At 49.0% G+C, this 25,081-nt stretch overlaps 1 protein-coding gene across 1 annotated transcript in view; it reads right to left on the bottom strand.

The window, feature by feature from the left end:
* Nucleotides 1–1,793: 1,793 nt before the first annotated feature.
* LOC147096174 (neural proliferation differentiation and control protein 1-like) overlaps nucleotides 1,794–25,081 on the bottom strand; it is a 63,049-nt gene continuing 39,761 nt past the window's right edge. Inside the window, exons 6-9 of the mRNA XM_085973789.1 lie at nucleotides 16,961–17,027; nucleotides 8,941–9,020; nucleotides 6,260–6,359; nucleotides 1,794–3,032 (exon numbers count right to left, since the gene is read on the bottom strand). Coding sequence (XP_085829915.1) covers nucleotides 2,961–3,032; nucleotides 6,260–6,359; nucleotides 8,941–9,020; nucleotides 16,961–17,027 — 319 coding nt within the window. The 3' untranslated portion in view covers nucleotides 1,794–2,960. The remainder of the gene's footprint in view (nucleotides 3,033–6,259; nucleotides 6,360–8,940; nucleotides 9,021–16,960; nucleotides 17,028–25,081) is intronic.

Here is a 25,081-nt window from a genome sequence, read left to right as displayed (position 1 = left end):
GGCAGCTCTTGATGTTGTGCATCAGATAAGATGAGAAACACCTTCAAAGAGACAATGAGGCTCTGCCTCTGATTAAACAGAGAGCCTCTCGACCTTTCTCCTCTGTCCTACCAAGAACTTAACAGTAATTAACAAGTGCACAGAGACAAAGGAGAGCACTTGGACCCATCCTTCCCAACTGTCTCGCCTTCGTTCTGCTTCCTATCCCAACTTTGATGCTCTCAAACATTTCATTATTACGAGGCCTTTGGCAATGGAAAGATTCGGAAGACTCCACTTCCTTTTAACCCCTAGTTTTGTTCTATCGATGCCCGTTTTCAGTATTGTATGAGGGAAAAAGGAATGGAAGGATATATTAGTGAGTTAATAAATTATTCGAAGGATGTGCTGATAGGGTGAGATGAAGTAGGGTGGGAGGAGGCTCAGGTGGAGCATAAACACCGGCGTGGATCAGTTGCGTCGAACGGCCTGTGTCTGTGCTGTAAATACTGTGCAATACTATGTAACATAGATGACACCAGCAGTGACAAGGGTTACCACCTCAAGATGGCGGGTGGAATTTTCTGAGGCCCCGATCCACTGGTGGACGGCTCACAGGAACATTGCAGCCGCACTGCCGACGAATTTCTGTTATACCGCTCGCTTTGTGCCAGGGGCGTGGGGTATTATCGGGTCATCATCACAGTGCTGTTTGTGGGAGCTTGCTGTGCGCAAATTGGCTGCCGCGTTTCCCACATTACAACAGTGACTCAAAAAGTACTTAGAAACATAGACGATAGGAGCAGGAGTAGGCCATTCGGCCCCTCGAGCCTGCTCCGCCATTCAATGAGATCATGGCTGATCATCCAAATTCAGTACCCTGTCCCTGCCTTCTCCCCATATCCCTTGATCCCTTTAGCCTTAAGAAATATATCTAACTCCTTCTTGAATATATTTAATGAATTGGCCTCTACTGCCTTCTTTGGTAGAGAATTCCACAGGTTCACCACTCTCTGGGTGAAGAAATTCCTCCTCATCTCTGTCCTAAATGGCTTACCCCTTATCCTTAGACTGTGACCCCTGGTTCTGGACTCCCCCGCCATCGGGAACATCCTTCCTGCATCTAGTCTGTCCAGGCCTGTTAGAATTTTATAAGTTTCAATGAGATCCCCTCTCATTCTTCTAAACTCTAACGAATATAAGCCTAATCGACCCAATCTCTCCTCATACGTCATTCCTGCCATCCCAGGTATCAGTCTGGTGAATCTTCGCTGCACTCCCTCCATGGCAAGAACATCCTTCCTCAGATAAGGCGACCAAAACTGCACACAATACTCAAGGTGTGGTCTCACCAAGGCCCTGTACTTCATTGGCTGTAAAGCGCTTTGGGACATCCTGAGGTTGTGAAAGGTGCTGTAGAAATGTGCCTTTCTTCTTTTTAATAGAATTATAGAATGATACAGCACAGAAGGAGGCCATTCGGCCCATCTTGTCGATGCCGGCTCTTTGTTAGAGTGGAAACAGTTTTTCCCTAATCAGCTCTACCAAAACCCCTCATAACTCTGAACACCTCTATTAAATCTCCCCTTAACCGTCTCTGCTCTTAGGAGAACAACCCCAGCTTCTCCAGTCTCTTCACATAATTAGGTGCATGTGGTTTTTTTTAACCTGTTTTTTGCCGTTGCTGGAGTGAGCCGATCGCTGCCCGACATCAGAGAAGGTCCAACGCCAGATGTCAATACAGCTGGCCTCCGAAACAAGCAGGTGGCCATGCAGGCAACCCAAGGGCACTGAAGACAATCACTGCAACGTCGGAAAGATAATCTGAGTTTTATTGTTAACGCATGCCCATCCCTTAACGTCCGTCCCTCTCTGCTGCGGTCGGGAAGGGTCGCCAACCCTCCAGGATTATCCTGGAGTCTCCCGCAGCAACACCCAGCAGAAAAATGATGGGGGGGGGGGGCTTTAAAAGAACGTTTGTAAAATAAAATTCTTTGAACATTTTTACTTATCGGTTGTAAAACTATTGGAGATGAGGTGGCGGTGGGTGGTGGCGGGGCGGATCGGGGCAACAGCTGTTTGATTGGGCGAGCCGGTTGGAGGTGAAAGGTCACGTGATGAAACCTCCAGGGATACATCCAACCAGAGTTGGCCACCCGAGCTGTTGGAGGAGCTACTGAAGTTGGATTGGAGAATGGAGCCATGGTTGGAGTGAACATTGGAGTAGTCTTGGACAGACGGTCAGAGTGACCATTGGTTGTTTAAAGATTTGGTTTGATTTGGAATTTCTTTCCCTGGTTTATTTTTTTTGAAAGATATTTCATTATAAGAGTCTGCCTCTCATGACGGCTTCTAATTCTTGATGGGCTACTGGAGACCCTCTAGTACATTCACCAAGAGATAAATCTTCACAGGTGAGCTTAGGTGGTAGATGGGTGGCATCTCAGCCATGCCTAGTCCTTCCTCATCTGAGGTCCACACATTCACACTTACCAACAAGTGTTCCTGGATGGTGATTAGGAGCAGGAACCCGGGATGGCTTCCTCCTCCCAAAGGCAGGGACACTGTGGTCGATTCCAGCATCCTGATCACCACCACTGTTCACCGAGTCGCGATCGGTTTCACTCAGCGCAAACTAGGGATTGAACCTGGGAGCATCCCAGATCCACGTGGCTCAGTGCGGCACCTGACAGTGCAATTACCTACTTCAGCCACTGGGGGAGCTCTAAGAATTCGAATTAACCGCGAGGGTGAATTTCCTGAGGGCCCTGCCCGCTCCACTGCGGTAACTTAACACACGTGAACGGGGTTTTCCGTCGACCGGCAGGGGAGCGGGAGGATCCCCGAGGAGATTCACCCCTCAATAGCGGCATTGCATCACTTGACCGCGGTCCAAAGAAGAAAGCAGAGAAAGAGCTCTGCCGTCGACTGACTCCCTCTTCATGTGCTCAGGGTGGGCTTGGCGGGGCGCGGTCCTAGTCCTACTTGTCGGGTGAGCCGCCTCGGAGGATCGTGCTATCGAACAGCGGGTTGTGAACTTCCATCTCTCCTGTCTGGATTAGAAACAGAAGGTTACAACCAGTCAGTGAGGTAAACAGAACACAAATAACAACAACTTGTATTTATGTAGCGCCTTTAACGTAGTAAAACGTCCCCAAGGCGATTCACAGGACCGTTATAAAACAAAATTTGACACCGAGCCACATGAGGAGATATTCTGGACAAACGACCAAAAGCTTGGTCAAAGAGGTAGGTTTTAAGGAGCGTTGTAAAGAAGGAGAGAGTGGTAGGGAGGCGGATCACAGCCCAGCCCAATCCTGTCCTGCAAATGTGAGTTTTCCATCGGGTTGGCGGGGGCGTAACTGGCTAGTGATCGGGAGTGGGAAACCCTGGGTAAATTGTCTCCCCAATGTGGTCACCCCAGCTGAGATCAAGGTCAGGTGAAGTAGGGTGGGCAGGAGGCTCGGGTGGAGCATGGACCAGTTGGGCCGAATGGCCTGTTTCTGTGCTGTAAATTCCATGTAACTAAGCAGAGACTGAGGATCCAGCCTGGTCCGTATGGCTCATTACTTTGTCAGGTGGTGTATTTAGCTCAGTGGTACATCTGTGGAACTGCTTCAATAGGTTAATAAATGTGTTAGTAAGAGTGGAGAGAGAGAGGGGAACGGTAGCACAATGGTTATGTTACTGGACTAGTAATCCAAAAGCATGGACTAATGATTCATATGAAACATGCGCTCAAATCTCACCACAACAGCTGGGGGTTTATTTGTTTATGGGATGTGGGCATCGCTGGCAATGCCAGCATTTATTGCCCATCCCTAATTGCCCTTGAGAAGGTGGTGGTGGTGGTGAGTCACCTTCTTGAACCGCTGCAGTCCGTGTGGTGAAGGTGCTCCCACAGTGCTGTTAGGTAGGGAGTTCCAGGATTTTGACCCAGCGACGATGAAGGATCGGCGATATACTTCCAAGTCAGGATGGTGTGTGACTTGGAGGAGAACTTGGAGGTGGTGGTGTTCCCATGCGCCTGCTGTCCTTGTCCTTCTAGGTGGAAGAGGTCACGGATTTGGGAGGTGCTGCTGAAGAAGCCTTGGCGAGTTGCTGCAGTGCATCTTGTAGATGGTACACACTGCAGCCACAGTACGCCAGTGGTGGAGGGAGTGAATGTTGAAGGGGGTGGATGGGGTGCCAATCAAGCGGGCTGCTTTGTCCTGGATGGTGTCGAGCTTCTTGAGTGTTGTTGGAGCTGCACTCATCCAGGCAAGTGGAGAGTATTCCATCACACTCCTGACTTGTGCCTTGTAGATGGTGGAAAGGCTTTAGGGAGTCAGGAGGTGAGACACTCGCCGCAGAATTCCCAGCCTCTGGCCTGCTCTTGTTTAATAGCAAAATACTGCGGATGCTGGAAATCTGAAATAACAACAGAAAATGCTGGAAAAACTCAGCAGGCCGGGCAACATCCGTGGAGAGAAAATAGAGTCAACGTTTCGGGGCAAACCCTTTGTCAAGACTGGAAAGGCACAGGAAATGAAATAGATTAAGAGGCCAGGCTGGGAGAGAACAAAAGAGAAATGAAGAGACATTAAGAGGTATTCAAAACGAAACGAGATGGTGATAGGACTAGTGGAGATTCAAAACGAGACGAGATGGTGATAGTTCAAAACGAGACGAGATGGTGATAGTCCTATCACCATCTCGTCTCGTTTTGAATACCTCTTAATGTCTCTTCATTTCTCTTTTGTTCTCTCCCAGCCTGGCCTCTTATCTATTTCATTTCCTGTGCCTTTCCAGTCTCGACAAAGGGTTTGCCCCGAAACGTTGACTCTATTTTCTCTCCACGGATGTTGCCCGGCCTGCTGAGTTTTTCCAGCATTTTCTGTTGTTATTTCTGCTCTTGTTTAAATTCAGTTAATTAAATAAATCTGGAATAAAAAGCTAGTATCAGTAATGAAACTACCAGATTGTTGTAAAAACCCATCTGGTTCACTAATGTCCTTTAGGGAAAGAAATCTGCTGCCCTTACCTGGTCTGGCCTATATGTGACTCCAGGCTCTTAACTGCCCTCTGAAATGACCAAGCAAGCCATTCAGTTGTACAAAGAAGGCGGCTCACCACCACCTTCTCAAGGACAATTAGGGATGAGCAATAAATGCTGGCCTTGCCAGCGACGCCCACACCCCATGCATGGAATAAAATAGAGGACGAGTAAAGGAAAATCCATGGCAGAAATAAAGACGTTGATAAACTTGCAGAATGGGTGTGTAACTGGCAAATGAATTTAAATATCGATAAGTGTGCATTTTGGTACGAGCAATAAGGAAGCCACAACATCTTGTAATACAAGAGTCTAAATGGGGAAGCGGAGCAACAGGATCAAGGGGTACAGATTCACAAATCATTCAAAGTAACAACACAAGTTAACAAAGCTGTAAAAAATGTAAACCAAGCACGAGGGTTTATTTCTAGAGGAATAGAATTGAAAAGCAGGGAGTTGTATTAAACTTGTCACAAACCTTGGTTAGACCACACTTGGAGTACAGTACTGTGAACAGTTTTGGTCTCCATATTACAAAAAGGATACAGAGGCACACAAGATGCATGAGGAGCAAAAAAGATTCATAAGGATGATACCAGAACTGAGAGGTTGTACCTTTCAGCAAAGACTGAACAGGCTGGGGCTCTTTTCTCTAGAAAAGGGAAAATTGAGAGGTGACCTGATAGAGGTCTTTAACATTAGGAAGGGTTTGACATAGAGAAGATGGTTCCACTTGTGAAGGAGTCCAAAACTAGGGGCCATCATATAAGATAGTCACTAATAAATCCAAAAGGGAATTCAGGAAAAACTTTTTTCCTGCTTTTTGCCAGTTCTGACAAAAGATCATCAACCTGAAACGTTAACTCTGTTTCTCTCTTCACAGATGTTGCCTGGCCTGCTGAGTGTCTCCAGCATTTTCTGTTTATAGTTCAGGAAAAAACGTCTTTGCTCAGAGAGCGGTGAGAATGTGGAACTCATATCATAGGGAGTAGCTGAGGCGACTAGTATAGATGCATTTTAGGGGAAACTGGATAAGCACATGAGAGAGAAAGTAATAGTAGGATGTGCTGATAGGGTGAGATGAAGATGGGTGGGAGGAGGCTGGTGTGGAGCATAAACACCGGCAATGGACCTGTTGGTCCGAATGGCCTGTTTCTGTGCTGTAAATACTGTGGAGTTCTATGCTTGCATGGAATAAAATAGAGGATGAGAAAGAAAGAATATTTCATGCCGGAAATGACTTACCGGGGCCAGACCAGGGCACTCGTAGACGGTGTATTCCCCGTTTTCATTCTCTGTCTCGGAGTCTGTGGGCATCTGCTTCATCCGGGGCTCGGAATTACCCCTGGGGTCGAGAAAAGACAGCAGTCCCAGTCAGCGAGTGAGGCAAGTCAGCGTCTCCGACCGGGATTTGCCAGCAGACTGCGGGGAAGCAGCCTGTGCTGGAATTCCCTGACATCTTCGGCTCGTGTGAAGCCAGAAAAACAAAGGATTCGTTGCCTTTGCTGGGGTTGCTGACCCTCTAGAATGGTCCTGGAGTCTCCAGGAATGAAGAAAGAAAGAACTTGCATTTATATAGCGCCTTTCACCACCTCAGGGCGCCCCAGAGCACTTTACAGCCAATGAAGCACTTTTTGAAGTGTAGTCGTTGTTGTAATCACAGAATCACAGAATCACAGAAACCCCACAGTGCAGATAGAGGCCATTTCAGCCCATCGAGCCTGCACCAACACATATCCCACCCGATCCCCGTAACCCCTACACCAACACATATCCCACCCTATCCCCGTAACCCCACGTATTTAATCCCCCTAACACTAAGGGTCAATTTATCATAGCCAATCAACCTAACCCGCACATCTTTGGACTGTGGGAGGAAACCGGAGCACCCGGCGGAAACCCACGCAAACACGGGGAGAATGTGCAAACTCCACACAGTAATATAGACTAATTCTTGGGATGGGGGGATTGTCCTATGAGGACAGATTGAGTAGACTAGGCCTGTATTCTCTAGAGTTTAGAAGAATGAGAGGTGATCTCATTGAAACATACAAAATTCTTACAGGGCTTGACAAGATAGATGCAGGGAGGATGTTTCCCCTGGCTGGGTAGTCTAGAACCAGGGGTCACAGTCTCAGAATAAGGGGTCGGCCATTCAGGACTGAGATGAGGAGAAATTTCTTCACTTAGAGGGTGGTGAATCTTTGGAATTCTCTACCCCAGAGGGCCATGGAGACTCAGTTGTTGAGTATATTCAAGACAGAGATCGATAGGCTTTTGAATATTAAGGGAATCAAGGGATACGGGGATAGTGCAGGAAAGTGGAGATGCGGTAGAAGATCAGCCATGATCTACTGAATGGCGGAGCAGGCTCGAAGGGCCAAATGGCCGACTCCTGCTCTTATTTCGAATGTTCTTATGAAACGTGGCAGCCAATCTGCACACAGCAAGCTCCAACAATCAGCAATGTGATAATGACCTGATAATCTTTTTTAGAGATGTTGGTTAAGGGATAAATATTGGCCCAGGACATTAATCTCATGCGAGCGACTATAGGGGCTTCAACCCCATTTTCTTTGAACACTTGTTTTATTAGTTTAGAAAAATCAGAGATGGGGTGGGAAAAATGGCTGCTTGACGGGGCATTGGCGGCGGGAGGTCATGTGATGAAAGCTCCAGGGACGCGTCCAATCAGAGTTGGCGACCCTAGTCTTTGCCCTAAGGAAACAGTATCACTGGGCAGGTCTGGTCCCCAGTCATTAAGGAGTCAGCTGTTTTCAACTGGAGTGGGAGCAGGGACACTATGACTGGCCTCAGACCTTCTGATTGAGGGGAACGGAAAGCCAGCCAGCGTTCCTGCTCCTGAGCGGGGTCTGACCACCCTCAGTGGAAAGTCTGCAGCACCAGTTTGCACGTTATATATCGCCTGGGACATAGCAAAGATCCCCAGCCACCTCCACGGGGTGGGGTGTGAGTATCTGGACACAAACAACAACAACAACTTGTATTTATATAGCGCCTTTAACGTAGTAAAACGTCCCCAAGGCGTTTGCAGGAGCGATTATCAAACAAAACTGGAAACCGAGCCACGTCAAGAGAAATTACGGCAGGTGACCCAAAAGCTTGGTCAAAGAGGTAGGTTTTAAGGAGCGTCTTAAAGGAGGAGAGAGAGGCAGAGAGGTTTAGGGAGGGAATTCCAGAGCTTAGGGAGTGCTGCACTGTCGGAGGTGCCGTCTTTCGGATGAGACGTTAAACCGAGGCCCCGTCTGCCCTCTCCGGTGGACGTAAAAGATCCCACAGCCGCTATTTCGAAGAAGAGCAGGGGAGTTATCCCCAGAGTCCTGGGCCAATATTTATCCCTCAATCAACATAACAAAAACAGATTATCTGGTCATTATCACATTGCTGTCTGTGGGAGCTTGCTGTGCGCAAATTGGCTGCCACGTTTCCCACATTACAACAGTAACTACACTCCAAATAGTACTTAATTGGCTGTAAAGCGCTTTGAGACGTCCAGTGGTGATGAAAGGCGCTATATAAATGTAAGTCTTTCTTTCTTTTTTAGGCCCTAGGCAGTGGCCGTGGACTCCTAGCTCAGGAACTATTCAATGGCGTGAGCAATTTTTCGAAGGCACCATAGTGTTGGAACACACTGGACCTTGAACACCTGGAGTTGAAATCCCTTTCGCTGAGTTCCCTATCTCAGGCCCAGTGCTGTGGAAAGGCGCTGAGCTGAGACGAACACATTGCAGGGAGGAACATCAAAGATGCACCTCCCAGTGGCACGTTCGGAGCAGAGGCCTGCGAGGAGGTCCGGTCTGCACGCTCTAACCCACAGGTCATGTGGGAAGGAGCCTGAGTGGGAAAAAAAAAACCCAACGTTCTTATTTAAAGTGAAAAATACATGAAAAGGTGGGAGTACTCACTCCTCCATGGCCTGTATAACTTTCTTCTGGTGCTGGTAGTGGTGTCTCTGGAGCTTCTTGGCTATCTTCCCGTCAATGGGCTGAGGAAGAAAGGAGGGAGACATGAGCTGAGACAGGGGCCTCGTTCTTTCCATATTGTCCATCCTGTGTTACCGCGTCTGAGGTCTGACCATGTTAGATGTGAAAAAACTTACTGTTTCCATATCTCCGTGGCTCAGTGGTATCTCTCTTGCCTCAGAGTCAGGAGGTCATGGGTTCAAGTCCCATGAGACTTAAGCACATAATCTAGACTAACACTCCCCCCTCCTGTGTACTAACATATAATACATCCCAACAACAAATTGCATTTATATAGCGTCTTTAATGTAGTAAAATGTCCCAAGGTGCTTCACAGGAGTGATTATCAAAAAACATTTGACACCGAGTGGCCAAAAGCTTGGTCAAAGAGGTAGGTGTTAAGGAGGAAAGAGAGGCGGAGAGGTTTAGGGAGGGAATTCCAGAACTTTGTGTCTAGGCAACTGAAGGCACGGCCACCAATGGTGGAGCGGTTAAAATCAGGGCTCAAGAGACCAGAATTGGAGGACGCAGAGATCTTGGAGGGTTATGGGGCTGGAGGAGGTTACAGAGATAGGGAGGGGCGAGGCCATGGAGGGATTTGAACATGAGGAGGAGCATTTTAAAATTGAGGCGTTGCTGGACCGGGAGTCAATATAAGTCAGCGAGCACAGGGGTGGTGGTTGAACGGGACTTGGTGTGAGTTAGGAGATGGGGCAGCGAGCACAGGGGGTGGTGGTTGAACGGGACTTGGTGTGAGTTAGGAGACGGGGCAGCGAGCACAGGGGTGGTGGTTGAACGGGACTTGGTGTGAGTTAGGAGACGGGGCAGCGAGCACAGGGGGTGGTGGTTGAACGGGACTTGGTGTGAGTTAGGAGACGGGGCAGCGAGCACAGGGGGTGGTGGTTGAACGGGACTTGGTGTGAGTTAGGAGACGGGGCAGCGAGCACAGGGGTGGTGGTTGAACGGGACTTGGTGTGAGTTAGGAGACGGGGCAGTGAGCACAGGGGGTGGTGGTTGAACGGGACTTGGTGTGAGTTAGGAGACGGGGCAGTGAGCACAGGGGGTGGTGGTTGAACGGGACTTGGTGTGAGTTAGGAGACAGGGCAGTGAGCACAGGGGTGGTGGTTGAACGGGACTTGGTGTGAGTTAGGAGACGGGGCAGTGAGCACAGGGGGTGGTGGTTGAACGGGACTTGGTGTGAGTTAGGAGATGGGGCAGCGAGCACAGGGGTGGTGGTTGAACGGGACTTGGTGTGAGTTAGGAGACGGGGCAGTGAGCACAGGGGGTGGTGTTTGAACGGGACTTGGTGTGAGTTAGGACACGGGGCAGTGAGCACAGGGGGTGGTGGTTGAACGGGACTTGGTGTGAGTTAGGAGACGGGGCAGTGAGCACAGGGGGTGGTGGTTGAACGGGACTTGGTGTGAGTTAGGAGACGGGGCAGTGAGCACAGGGGGTGGTGGTTGAACGGGACTTGGTGTGAGTTAGGAGACGGGGCAGTGAGCACAGGGGTGGTGGTTGAACGGGACTTGGTGTGAGTTAGGAGACGGGGCAGTGAGCACAGGGGGTGGTGGTTGAACGGGACTTGGTGTGAGTTAGGAGACGGGGCAGTGAGCACAGGGGGTGGTGGTTGAACGGGACTTGGTGTGAGTTAGGAGACGGGGCAGCGAGCACAGGGGTGGTGGTTGAACGGGACTTGGTGTGAGTTAGGAGACGGGGCAGCGAGCACAGGGGTGGTGGTTGAACGGGACTTGGTGTGAGTTAGGAGACGGGGCAGCGAGCACAGGGGTGGTGGTTGAACGGGACTTGGTGTGAGTTAGGAGACGGGGCAGTGAGCACAGGGGTGTGGTTGAACGGGACTTGGTGTGAGTTAGGAGACGGGCATCTGAGTTTTGGATGAGCTCAAGTTTATCCCTGCATGTGTACTAACATATAATACAACGGCACCAACAACGTTCCCGCTAAGCTGTGCCGTCGGTCCCGCGCAGGCCGCTCACCGGCTTTTCAGTGGAAGAAACCGCGCCTGCGCGAACACTTGAATGGACCCCGCGCCAAAAAATAGACAGGGAACATTGCCCCCCACCAGTGTACTAATATATGACACTTCATTGCGCTCTTCGACATCCTGAAGTTGTGAAAAGTGCTGTATAAATGTAAGTCTTTCTTTCTGTGCCCCCGCAGTTTGAAGGTTGGAATAAAGGCACCAGTTTTAGCAGAGTGACCTCCGACATCGCTCTCCTGCGATGCCAACTGCCGGCGTGTCAAAAGTAAAAGCACCTCTAAACCCTCGACCCATCCCTGCCGGTCCCAGGCACAGGACAATGGTGCTGGTAGATTGCAATGGCTGGGCCTCATTTAGATGTTAATGAGAGGCTGGGGGGGTGGGGTTTCCCTATTTGCTGCTTTCTTCCTTTGTATTGTTAACAGGAAGAATGTTTTTTTTAATCCATTACCTATTCCAATGCAGGCTTCCATTCTGGCTGTAGAAGCACAGTATGAGCCAACCATGTGAAAGACTGCACCCCTGGCTTGTATTTGTGTGGGATGGGAGGGAAGCTAAATACTGAAGTGTCAGCTGTGGCTCAGTGGGTAGCACAGTTGCCTCTAGATAGTCCAAAGGTTGTGGGTTCAAGTCCCCACTCCAAAGACTTGAGCACAAAATGTTAGGCTGACACTCCCAGTGCAGTGCTGCACTGTCAGAGGTGCCGTGTTTTGGACGAGATGTTAAACCGAGGCCCCGTCTGCCCTCTCAGCTGGATGTAAATGATCCCAAGGCACTATTTCAAAGAGGAGCAGGGGAGTTATCCCCGATGTCCTGGCCAATATTTATCCCTCAACCAAATGTCACTAACACTGATGATCTGGTCATTTATCTCATTGCTGTTTGTGGATTTTGGCTGCCACGTCGCCTCCATTACAACAGCGACCACCTCAAAAAGTACTTCATTGGCTGTAAAGCCCATTGGGACATACATCCTAAGGTCAATGTAAGGCGCTAAATATAAATGCAAGTTCTCTTTAGACTTTCTGAATTCAGAGCAAGACGGCGGCTGTCTATGCATCCTACTGGGGCCGCTTCACCCTGGTGAGAATGACTTAGTTCCACACTAACTGCGTAGTGCATTTACCAGCAGGGACCCTAAGTTCACCATCTGGACTTTTTGCGGAAAAGTCACAGCACTGTTTCAAAAAAGTACTCAGGAACCATTCTTTTGGGGTGAAATTCGACTTCAGCTGGGCGAATGTAGACATCGGAGGGACAATCGGGGCGGGGTGTATAACGCACGGCCGATCCGCTACCATCTGTTTTGCCCCAGTCACCAAAGTAGAATTTTACCTCCTTTATCTCTCCATTTAAAATGTTTTCCATACAGCACTGCACTTCCTGTAAGCGTCACACTCACTTCCTGTCCTGGAAACATAGAAGATAGGAGCAGGAGTAGGCCATTCGGCCCCTCGAGCCAGCTCCGCCATTTAATGAGATCATGGCTGATCATCCAAATTCAGTACCTGGTCCCTGCTTTCTCCCCATACCCCTTGATCCCTATAGCCTTAAGAAATATATCTAACTCCATCTTGAATATATTTAATGAATTGGCCTCTACTGCCTTCTGTGGTAGAGAATTCCACAGGTTCACCACTCTCTGGGTGAAGAAATTCCTCCTCATCTCTGTCCTAAATGGCTTACCCCTTATCCTTAGACTGTGACCCCTGGTTCTGGACTCCCCGACCATCAGGAACATCCTTCCTGCATCAAGTCTGTCTAGTCCTGTTAGAATTTTATAAGTTTCAATGAGATCCCCTCTCATTCTTCTAAACTCCAGTGAGTATAAGCCCAATCGACCCAATCTCTCCTCATACGTCATTCCTTCCATCCCAGGTATCAGCCTGATGAATCTTCGCTGAACTCCTTCCATGGCAAGAACATCCTTCGCCAGATAAGGCAACCAAAACTGCACACAATACTCAAGGTGTGGTCTCACCAAGGTTCAGATGTCATGCTTTAGCATATCCGTAACGCTGTGACCAGTCGCTATCAGCAGCACATCCTGCCACATCTTGCTTTTCCTACATTACAACAGTGACTACACTTGAAAAGTACTTCATTAACTGCAAAGCGCTTTGGGATGTCCTGAGGTCGTGAAAGGTGCCATATAAATGCAAGTCTTTTATTTCACTGGCTCATCACGATCAACACCTTGGGAGATCTGCTAGTACTTTCAGAATTAATGACAAAAATGTACAAGAAAGACTTGCATTTATATGGCACCTTTCATGACCTCAGGACGTCCCAAAGCACTTTACAGACAATTAAGTACTTTTGAAGTGTGGACACTTTGGTAATATAGGAAACACGGCAGCCAATTTGCGCACAGCAAGTTCCCACAAACAGCAAGGAGATAAATGACCACATAATCTGTTTTAGTGATGTTGGTGGAGAGATAAATGTTGGGCAGGATACCGAGGAGAACTCCCCTGCTCTTCTTCGAATCTGGGGATCTTTTACATCCACCTGAGAGAGCAGACGAGGCCTCGGTTTAACGTCTCATCCGAAAGACGGCACCTCTGACAGTGCAGCGCTCCCTCAGTACTGCACTGGGAGTGTCAGCCTGGATTATGGGCTCAAGTCCCTGGTGTAGGACTTGAACACATGACCTATCTGACTCAGAGGTGAGAGAACTACCCACTGAACCACAGCTGACGCCTAACTTGCGGCTGACCATTGACTGAGGCTGGCCTTGTAGTGTATGTACCTTTAAGAGAGAACTACTTTTACAGCTCCTGTATACTGTAGTACCGGCAGTGACCACACTTGTATATAAGCCTTGAGCATGCCTCTGTACCCCCAGTCTTGAGACTACCCTACTCCAGTAAACACCTGTTGATTGTTAAGTTACAGCATCCGTGTAGTTATTTGAAAATATCATACTCTCAGAATCACGGATCTAACAGTGGCGACGAGTGTCAATTCGAATCTACCTGCAACTCTGCATTTCCCTTCAAGGATTCGCTCCGGGAGGGCAGTGGAAGAAAGTCGAGGTCAGAAGCACGGGCGTCGACCACGAGCAACCGCCCAGTCATCCGGCAGAGAGTGAACACCGCAGGGGAGGCTGTTGAGAGCCGGGCTTGGTTCCCCAGCCACGACGATCCAGCAACAGACTGACAACAGGTACAGTGCAGACTCTTCCCGGACAGCGGCGGCTGGAGCCGACCGACGGCAGAGAAAAAGCCGAGCAGCGTCGACGGGTAAGAGAGAGGGTGAAGCGCACAGGGCGCAGCCGGGAGTTGAAAACCGAGCGGCGTCGAGGAAAAACAAAAACAGAGAGAGAGAGAGGGTAAAGCAGCAGCCGGGTTCAGGACCGAGCGGCGGAAACGGGAAAGGCGCACAGGAGACGGCGCAGAGCACAGCCAGGGCTCAAGGGCTGAACAGCGTCCGCGGGGAGAAGAAGGGAGAGCGCGGGAGACGCCATTGAGCCGCGGAGAAGAAGGGAGAGCGTGGGAGACGCCATTTTTAGGAGCCGCAGCGGAGAAGAAGGGCGAGCACGGGAAGAAAGGAAAGCGCGGGAGACGCCATTTTGTGCCAGCGGAGAAGAAGGGAGAGCGCGGGAGACGCCATTTTTGACAGTTAAATCACACCCAGGGATGCCGAAGAGTGGCAGTATCTCTGCGTTCGACAATGAAATCGAAGATTGGGCGACATATGTGGAACGCATTGAGGTGTACTGCAGGGCGAATGAAGTGCCAGATGCTAGGAAAGCACTGGTTTTGTTAAATTCCATGGGTGCAAAAACTTATGGCTTACTGCGAAACCTAATAACCCCAGAGAAGCCCGTGGATAAGAATTTCGGAAGCATAGTAGAAATCCTACAGGACCACTTAAACCCCACACCGCTGCTGATAGCAGAAAGATTTAAGTTCCACAAACGGAACCAGCATAAAGACGAAAGTAATGCTGAGTACTTAACGGAACTGCACAAGCTATCGAAACACTGCCAGTTTGGAGTGGGACTAGCAGATACGTTAAGGGACAAGTTTGTGTGTGGGCTTCAAAGTGAAGGAACCCAGAAACGGCTTCTATCAGAAAAGGATCTTACGCTGGACAAGGCTTTCAGCATGGCAGTATCACATGAAGCAGCCGCAAGGGGCGCTGCAGAGATACAACGGAGACCGCAAGAATATGGCACCAATGAAATGTCATATGGAGCAGGGAAGTGTTATCGCTGCGGCAGAACAACACATGACCAGAAGGATTGTTGGTTCAAGGACCAAGTGTGCAGACAGTGTGGAAAAGCAGGACACATAGCAAGAGTCTGCAGGTCAGGGAAGAAAACCAACAGCAAGAAATCTCCACAGGAGGAGTACAAAAAGGTACATAAGGTGATGGACAGTAGTTCAGACGAACAGAAAAGTGATACAGGCTCCGGAAGCAAGGAGTTGGGCTGTCTGAAACTACATAAGGTAACCAAAATGGAGGATCACCAGACTATCTGGGTCACACTCAAGATAGACGGAGTCCAAGTGAAAATGGAATTGGACACAGGATCAGCCCTAACAGTCATAAACCAAAGGGACTACAAGCGGCTATTTTCACACATACCCTTGAAAGCTACAGAGATTGTCTTGAAGACGTACACGGGGCAAAAAGTCTACCCCAAAGGAAAAATAAGGGTGCATATTGATTTTGCTGGTCCATTCATGGACTCAATGTTCTTAATAGCAGTGGATGCTCACTCGAAATGGCCTGAGGTGATCAAAATGTCCTCAACCACTACAGAGAAAACGATTGCAGTCCTACGGACCATATTTGCCAGGAACGGCTTGCCAGAGCAGATTTGCTCTGATAATGGACCACAGTTTGTGTCCGAAGAGTTTCGGAAATTTATGAGAAAGAATGGGGTAAGGCATTACACATCCGCCCCGTATCATCCAGCCACAAATGGATTCGCTGAGAGGTTCGTACAAACCTTTAAAAAGGCGATAAAGGCCATGTGCGATGATGAAATTCCACTACAGCATAAGGTGGACAATTTCCTGTTAGCCTACAGAAATGCGACACATGCAGTTACCAACCAGACCCCGGCCATGATGTTCTTTAACCGAAGGTTGAGATCTCGTCTGGATTTGCTCAGACCAAATGTGCGAAGAAATGTTGAGGATAAACAATTCCAGCACATTAATGAGAAGCCGACAAGGAGCTTCAATGTAGGACAACCAGTCTTGGCCCGTGACTACCGAACAGAGAAATGGCAACCCGGAACGATATGCACAAGGCAGGGGCCATTAATGTACACAGTGGATGTCGGGGAGAACATTGTGAGATGCCACGTCGATCAGATCTTAGCGTCACATGAACGAGTCAACCCCATGTCTCGAGTTCCTGGGGATGAACCCGACATACCGGTAGCATCTACCTCAGAACCAGTAGCAGTGGAAACTGATGAACTAACCGACAAAAAGGGGCCAGAATCACCTCCGCACCAAGAACAAGAACCTCAGGAAAGGCGCTATCCAGAAAGGATCAGGAAGCCGCCCCAAAGACTGAATCTATAAATGGACTATTTTTGTTTAATGTGCATGTTAAAGTGTTAATTGTTATTTGAATATTATGGGTACTGCTAATCTAAAAGGGGAGGAATTGTAGTGTATGTACCTTTAAGAGAGAACTACTTTTACAGCTCCTGTATACTGTAGTACCGGCAGTGACCACACCTGTATATAAGCCTTGAGCATGCCTCTGTACCCCCAGTCTTGAGACTACAGTAAACACCTGTTGATTGTTAAGTTACAGCATCCGTGTAGTTATTTGAAAACATCATACTCTCAGAATCACGGATCTAACAGGCCTTTAATTTTTTTTTGACCAGTGTTAACAGGCAGAGAGATTCCATTATTTTTCATTGTTCTGTCTTGCTCCATTTCCTCCCCAGCTTCCCTTGTTGGACACATTGCTGCTTGAGGGGCTTACCTGGGGCAGAGGCTGCTTGATCCCTTCATAGGCCATCTTCTGCGCCAACCTCACCTCCTTCTGCAGCCTGAAATCAGACCAGACAGCTTCTTTAAGAACCTCTTACAAAATGACCCGGACGCAAAGGATAAAGCCGGAAATCCGGAGCGTCCATGTTGGGAAGGCTCTGATTGGTCAGGAACTGCTGTTGAACTCAACGAGGGGCTTACCAACCCCTCCAGGATGTTCCTGGAGTCTCCAGGAATAATTTTCTGAATGAACACTTTGGTTCATTAGTGATTTAAAGTATTGTAGAGGGGAGGAAACAGGACATTTGGCTGAGAGTCATGAATCATCCAATCGCGTAACAGAGAATCTGCTCACTTCCCCATTGGCCAGAGGAAGGTGGTGCTTCGTGAGGATTGGCTTGTCGGGCGACCAATGGCGGGATTAAGGGGGGGGCGTGAGGAGGTTGGAGGTCATGTGACGAATCCTGCACGAATACATCCAACCAGGGTTGGCAACCCAAAGTTCAAAGGTCGGCCCAGATTTCACCCTCTGCTAAATGGTCTACGCCCAACAGTGTTAACCGGACCTTCCTCCCGTCAGGTGCTGACAGGCCTGTTGTGAATTACCAGCATGTTATGTCACATTTCAAGCATTTACAATTTTTCTTTTTGATTGCCTATTACAGAATTTCATGTAATAAAAACAGAAAATGCTGGAGACACTCAGCAGGTCAGGCAGCATCTGTGAAGAGAGAAACAGAGTTAATGTTTCAGGTCAAGACCTTTCGTCAGAACTGGAAAAAAGCAGGAAATGGAACAGATTTTTAAGCAAGTGTAGTGGCTAGGTAAGGGGGGAGGGGATGAAAGAACAAAAGGGAAGGTCTGTGATAGGATAGAATGCTGGAGAATTAAAGAGACATTGAGAGACATTAAGAGATATTCAAGGCAAGAGGAGGTGGTAATGGGACAGGTTAAGGAACAAAGGATGGCTCTAGATGGAGTGTGAATTGCGCTGGCAGAATGAAGGACAGCTGCCATGTGGGAGGAAGAACAGAAGGCCAAACAAAAAGTGTGGATAAAAAATATATATGTGATAGGGGCCGAGGTTATGATCTGAAATTGTTGAACTCTATGTTGAGTCCAGAGGGCTGTAAAATGCCTAATCGAAAGATGAGGTGCTGTTTTCACAGATTCACAGAAACCCCACAGTGCAGATAGAGGCCATTTCGGCCCATCGAGCCTGCACTGACACATATCCCACCCGATCCCCGTAATCCCTACACCAACACATATCCCACCCTATCCCTGTAACCCCACGTATTTAATCCCCCTAACACTAAGGGTCAATTTATCATAGCCAATCAACCTAACCTGCACATCTTTGGACTGTGGGAGGAAACCGGAGCACCCGGAGGAAACCCACGCAAACACGGGGAGAATGTGCAAACTCCACACAGACAGTCACCCGAGGCCGGATTTGAACCCGGGTCCCTGGCGCTGTGAGGCAACAGTGCTAACCACTATGCCACCGTGCTGCCCTCGAGCTTACGCTGAGCTTCCGTGGAACAGTGCAAGAGGCCGAGGACGGTGAGGTCTGAGTGGGAATGGAGTGGTGAATTAAAGTGACAGGCCACTGGGAGCTCAGGGTACCCCTTACGGACTGAACGGAGGTGTTCCGCAAAGCGATCACCCAATCTGCGTTTGGTCTCCCCATAACTTCAGGTGTTTGTTGGAGCCGCTGCACTCATTTATTACCATATTCAGTGAGACTAATTCTAACTGTACTTGTGAGGCAAATGGTGACGCCCAACACTGAGACCAGGAGTGGAGTGTAATACAGACTGAGTCCAGTTGCTCACTGTAAGACCAGGAGTGGAGTGTAATACAGACTGAGTCCAGTTGCTCACTGTAAGACCAGGAGTGGAGTGTAATACAGACTGACTCCCGCTCCTCACTGTAAGACCAGGAGTAGATGTATTACAGACACAATCCAGCTCCTCACTGTAAGACCAGGAGTGGAGTGTAATACAGACACAGCCCAGCTCCTCACTGTAAGACCAGCAGTGGAGTGTAATACAGACACAATCCAGCTCCTCACTGTAAGACCAGGAGTGGAGTGTAATACAGACTGAGTCCAGCTCCTCACTGTAAGACCAGCAGTGGAGTGTAATACAGACACAGCCCAGCTCCTCACTGTAAGACCAGGAGTGGAGTGTAATACAGACACAGCCCAGCTCCTCACTGTAAGACCAGCAGTGGAGTGTAATACAGACACAGCCCAGCGCCTCACTGTAAGACCAGGTGTGGAGTGTGATACAGACACAGTCCAGCTCCTCACTGTAAGACCAGGAGTGGAGTGTAATACAGACTGACTCCCGCTCCTCACTGTAAGACCAGGAGTGGAGTGTAATACAGACTGACTCCCGCTCCTCACTGTAAGACCAGGAGTAGATGTAATACAGGCACAGTCCAGCTCCTCACTGCAAGACCAGGAGTGGAGTGTAATACAGACACAGCCCAGCTCCCCACTGTAAGACCAGGAGTGGAGTGTAATACAGACACAGTCCAGCTCCTCACTGTAAGACCAGGAGTGGAGTGTAATACAGACTGAGTCCAGCTCCTCACTGTAAGACCAGGAGTGGAGTGTAATACAGACACAGTCCAGCTCCTCAATGTAAGACCAGGAGTGGAGTATAATACAGACACAGCCCAGCTCCTCACTGTAAGACCAGGAGTGGAGTGTAATACAGACACAGTCCAGCTCCTCACTGTAAGACCAGGAGTGGAGTGTAATACAGACACAGCCCAGCTCCTCACTGTAAGACCAGGAGTGGAGTGTAATACAGACACAGTCCAGCTCCTCAATGTAAGACCAGGAGTGGAGTGTAATACAGACTGAGTCCAGCTCCTCACTGTAAGACCAGGAGTGGAGTGTAATATAGACGGACTCCCGCTCCTCACTGTAAGACCAGGAGTGGAGTGTAATATAGACGGACTCCCGCTCCTCACTGTAAGACCAGGAGTGGAGTGTAATACAGACTGAGTCCAGCTCCTCACTGTAAGACCAGGAGTGGAGTGTAATACAGACTGAGTCCAGCTCCTCACTGTAAGACCAGGAGTGGAGTGTAATACAGACTGAGTCCAGCTCCTCACTATAAGACCAGGAGTGGAGTGTAATATAGACGGACTCCCGCTCCTCACTGTAAGACCAGCAGTGGAGTGTAATACAGACACAGTCCAGCTCCTCACTGTAAGAACAGGAGTGGAGTATAATACAGACTGAGTCCAGTTGCTCACTGTAAGACCAGGAGTGGAGTGTAATACAGACTGACTCCCGCTCCTCACTGTAAGACCAGGAGTGGAGTGTAATACAGACACAGCCCAGCTCCTCACTGTAAGACCAGGACTGGAGTGTAATACAGAGTGACTCCAGCTCCTCACTGTAAGACCAGGAGTGAAGTATAATACAGACTGAGTCCAGTTCCTCACTGTAAGACCAGGAGTGGACTGTAATACAGACCGAGTCCAGTTGCTCACTGAGATCAGGAGTGGAGTGTAATACAGAGTAACTCCAGCTCCTCACTGTAAGACCAGGAGTGGAGTGTAATACAGACTGAGTCCAGCTCCTCACTGTAAGACCAGGAGTGGCGTGTAATACAGACTGACTCCAGCTCCTCATTTAGACCAGGAGTGGAGTGTAATACAGACTGAGTCCAGTTCCTCACTGTAAGACCAGGAGTGGAGTGTAATACAGACTGAGTCCAGCTCCTCACTGTAAGACCAGGAGTGGAGTGTAATACAGACACAGTCCAGCTCCTCACTGTAAGACCAGGAGTGGAGTTTAATACAGACACAGTCCAGCTCCTCACTGTAAGACCAGGAGTGGAGTGTAATACAGACACAGTCCAGCTCCTCACTGTAAGACCAGGACTGGAGTCTAATACAGACACAGTCCAGCTCCTCACTGTAAGGCCAGGAGTGGAGTGTAATACAGACTGAGTCCAGCTCCTCATTGAGACCAGGAGTGGAGTGTAATACAGACTGAGTCCAGCTCCTCACTGTAAGACCAGGAGTGGAGTGTAATACAGACTGAGTCCAGCTCCTCACTGTAAGACCAGGAGTGGAGTGTAATATAGACACAGTCCAGCTCCTCACTGTAAGACCAGGAGTGGAGTGTAATACAGACTGAATCCAGCTCCTCGCTGTAAGACCAGGAGTGGAGTGGAATACAGACACAGTCCAGCTCCTCACTGTAAGACCAGGAGTGGAGTGTAATACAGACTGAGTCCAGCTCCTCACTGTAAGACCAGGAGTGGAGTGTAATACAGACACAGTCCAGCTCCTCACTGTAAGACCAGGAGTGGAGTGTAATATAGGCACAGTCCAGCTCCTCACTGTAAGACCAGGAGTGGAGTGTAATACAGACACAGTCCAGCTCCTCACTGTAAGACCAGGAGTGGAGTGTAATACAGACACAGCCCAGCTCCTCACTGTAAGACCAGGAGTGGAGTGTAATACAGACTGAGTCCAGCTCCTCACTGTAAGACCAGGAGTGGAGTGTAATACAGACTGAGTCCAGCTCCTCATTGAGACCAGGAGTGGAGTGTAATACAGACTGAGTCCAGCTCCTCACTTTAAGACCAGGAGTGGAGTATAATACAGACACAGCCCAGCTCCTCACTGTAAGACCAGGAGTGGAGTGTAATACAGACACAGTCCAGCTCCTCACTGTAAGACCAGGAGTGGAGTGTAATACAGACACAGCCCAGCTCCTCACTGTAAGACCAGGAGTGGAGTGTAATACAGACACAGTCCAGCTCCTCAATGTAAGACCAGGAGTGGAGTGTAATACAGACTGAGTCCAGCTCCTCACTGTAAGACCAGGAGTGGAGTGTAATATAGACGGACTCCCGCTCCTCACTGTAAGACCAGGAGTGGAGTGTAATATAGACGGACTCCCGCTCCTCACTGTAAGACCAGGAGTGGAGTGTAATACAGACTGAGTCCAGCTCCTCACTGTAAGACCAGGAGTGGAGTGTAATACAGACTGAGTCCAGCTCCTCACTGTAAGACCAGGAGTGGAGTGTAATACAGACTGAGTCCAGCTCCTCACTATAAGACCAGGAGTGGAGTGTAATATAGACGGACTCCCGCTCCTCACTGTAAGACCAGCAGTGGAGTGTAATACAGACACAGTCCAGCTCCTCACTGTAAGAACAGGAGTGGAGTATAATACAGACTGAGTCCAGTTGCTCACTGTAAGACCAGGAGTGGAGTGTAATACAGACTGACTCCCGCTCCTCACTGTAAGACCAGGAGTGGAGTGTAATACAGACACAGCCCAGCTCCTCACTGTAAGACCAGGACTGGAGTGTAATACAGAGTGACTCCAGCTCCTCACTGTAAGACCAGGAGTGAAGTATAATACAGACTGAGTCCAGTTCCTCACTGTAAGACCAGGAGTGGACTGTAATACAGACCGAGTCCAGTTGCTCACTGAGATCAGGAGTGGAGTGTAATACAGAGTAACTCCAGCTCCTCACTGTAAGACCAGGAGTGGAGTGTAATACAGACTGAGTCCAGCTCCTCACTGTAAGACCAGGAGTGGCGTGTAATACAGACTGACTCCAGCTCCTCATTTAGACCAGGAGTGGAGTGTAATACAGACTGAGTCCAGTTCCTCACTGTAAGACCAGGAGTGGAGTGTAATACAGACTGAGTCCAGCTCCTCACTGTAAGACCAGGAGTGGAGTGTAATACAGACACAGTCCAGCTCCTCACTGTAAGACCAGGAGTGGAGTTTAATACAGACACAGTCCAGCTCCTCACTGTAAGACCAGGAGTGGAGTGTAATACAGACACAGTCCAGCTCCTCACTGTAAGACCAGGACTGGAGTCTAATACAGACACAGTCCAGCTCCTCACTGTAAGGCCAGGAGTGGAGTGTAATACAGACTGAGTCCAGCTCCTCATTGAGACCAGGAGTGGAGTGTAATACAGACTGAGTCCAGCTCCTCACTGTAAGACCAGGAGTGGAGTGTAATACAGACTGAGTCCAGCTCCTCACTGTAAGACCAGGAGTGGAGTGTAATATAGACACAGTCCAGCTCCTCACTGTAAGACCAGGAGTGGAGTGTAATACAGACTGAATCCAGCTCCTCGCTGTAAGACCAGGAGTGGAGTGGAATACAGACACAGTCCAGCTCCTCACTGTAAGACCAGGAGTGGAGTGTAATACAGACTGAGTCCAGCTCCTCACTGTAAGACCAGGAGTGGAGTGTAATACAGACACAGTCCAGCTCCTCACTGTAAGACCAGGAGTGGAGTGTAATATAGGCACAGTCCAGCTCCTCACTGTAAGACCAGGAGTGGAGTGTAATACAGACACAGTCCAGCTCCTCACTGTAAGACCAGGAGTGGAGTGTAATACAGACACAGCCCAGCTCCTCACTGTAAGACCAGGAGTGGAGTGTAATACAGACTGAGTCCAGCTCCTCACTGTAAGACCAGGAGTGGAGTGTAATACAGACTGAGTCCAGCTCCTCATTGAGACCAGGAGTGGAGTGTAATACAGACTGAGTCCAGCTCCTCACTTTAAGACCAGGAGTGGAGTGTAATACAGACTGAGTCCAGCTCCTCACTGTAAGACCAGGAGTGGAGTGTAATACAGACTGAGTCCAGCTCCTCATTGAGACCAGGAGTGGAGTGTAATACAGACTGCGTCCAGCTCCTCACTTTAAGACCAGGAGTGGAGTGTAATACAGACACAGTCCAGCTCCTCACTGTAAGACCAGGACTGGAGTGTAATACAGACACAGTCCAGCTCCTCACTGTAAGACCAGGAGTGAAGTATAATACAGACTGAGTCCAGTTCCTCACTGTAAGACCAGGAGTGGACTGTATAAAGACCGAGTCCAGTTGCTCACTGAGATCAGGACTGGAGTGTAATACAGAGTGCCTCCAGCTCCTCACTGTAAGACCAGGAGTGGACTGTAATACAGAGTTACTCCAGCTCCTCACTGTAAGACCAGGAGTGGAGTGTAATACAGACTGAGTCCAGCTCCTCACTGTAAGACCAGGAGTGGAGTGTAATACAGACTGAGCCCAGCTCCTCACTGTAAGACCAGGAGTGGAGTGTAATACAGACACAGTCCAGCTCCTCACTGTAAGACCAGGAGTGGAGTGTAATACAGACTGAGTCCAGCTCCTCATTGAGACCAGGAGTGGAGTGTAATACAGACTGAGTCCAGCTCCTCACTTTAAGACCAGGAGTGGAGTGTAATACAGACTGAGTCCAGCTCCTCACTTTAAGACCAGGAGTGGAGTGTAATACAGACTGAGTCCAGCTCCTCACTGTAAGACCAGGAGTGGAGCGTAATATAGACACAGTCCAGCTCCTCACTGTAAGACCAGGACTGGAGTATAATACAGAGTGACTCCAGCTCCTCACTGTAAGACCAGGAGTGGAGTGTAATACAGACTGAGTCCAGCTTCTCACTGTAAGACCAGGAGTGGAGTGTAATACAGACACAGTCCAGCTCCTCACTGTAAGACCAGGAGTGGAGTGTAATACAGACTGAGTCCAGCTCCTCACTGTAAGACCAGGAGTGGAGTGTAATACAGACACAGTCCAGCTCCTCACTGTAAGACCAGGAGTGGAGTATAATACAGACTGTCACCAGCCGGTAAGTTGAATTTGGGGTTTGTGTGACACCTGGTGTCTGATGGAAGTAAAGGCATTTTGCTGAATAAATGAATTAAGTGTTGGTGCAAGCGATTTGAATCTAATATGCAGAATTTTGATTGAGGTCGATGTGGCTACTCCAAGTGACACTTTTGCCAGACAGGTTATGAGCTGACAGTTCTTTTAAATACTTTGGCTTCAGGTACAGCATGGGTTAGGTCTCTCCCTCCATGTGAACTCCCCAACCCATAGTCACGGTCACCCCCTCGACCTTGCCATCTCTCGTGGCCTCGCTACTCCCATCGTGTCAATCACAGCTAAGGCCATTTCTGACCACTTCCTTTTATCGCTCTCCACCCACATCCCCCTTTCCTCACCCAACCCTACTTCCTTCTGTGTCCGCACCTGGAAATAAATCTCTCTAAACTCTCTTACAACTGTCCAGCCTTT

This window comes from Somniosus microcephalus, unplaced genomic scaffold (assembly GCF_052327205.1).
Source record: "Somniosus microcephalus isolate GS21.2 unplaced genomic scaffold, FLI_Smic_1.0 unresolved_chr1, whole genome shotgun sequence".
NCBI classification, from domain to species: domain Eukaryota; kingdom Metazoa; phylum Chordata; class Chondrichthyes; order Squaliformes; family Somniosidae; genus Somniosus; species Somniosus microcephalus.
The sequence above is the reverse complement of the archived record's forward strand: the minus strand, read 5'-3'. Positions and strand labels throughout refer to the sequence as shown.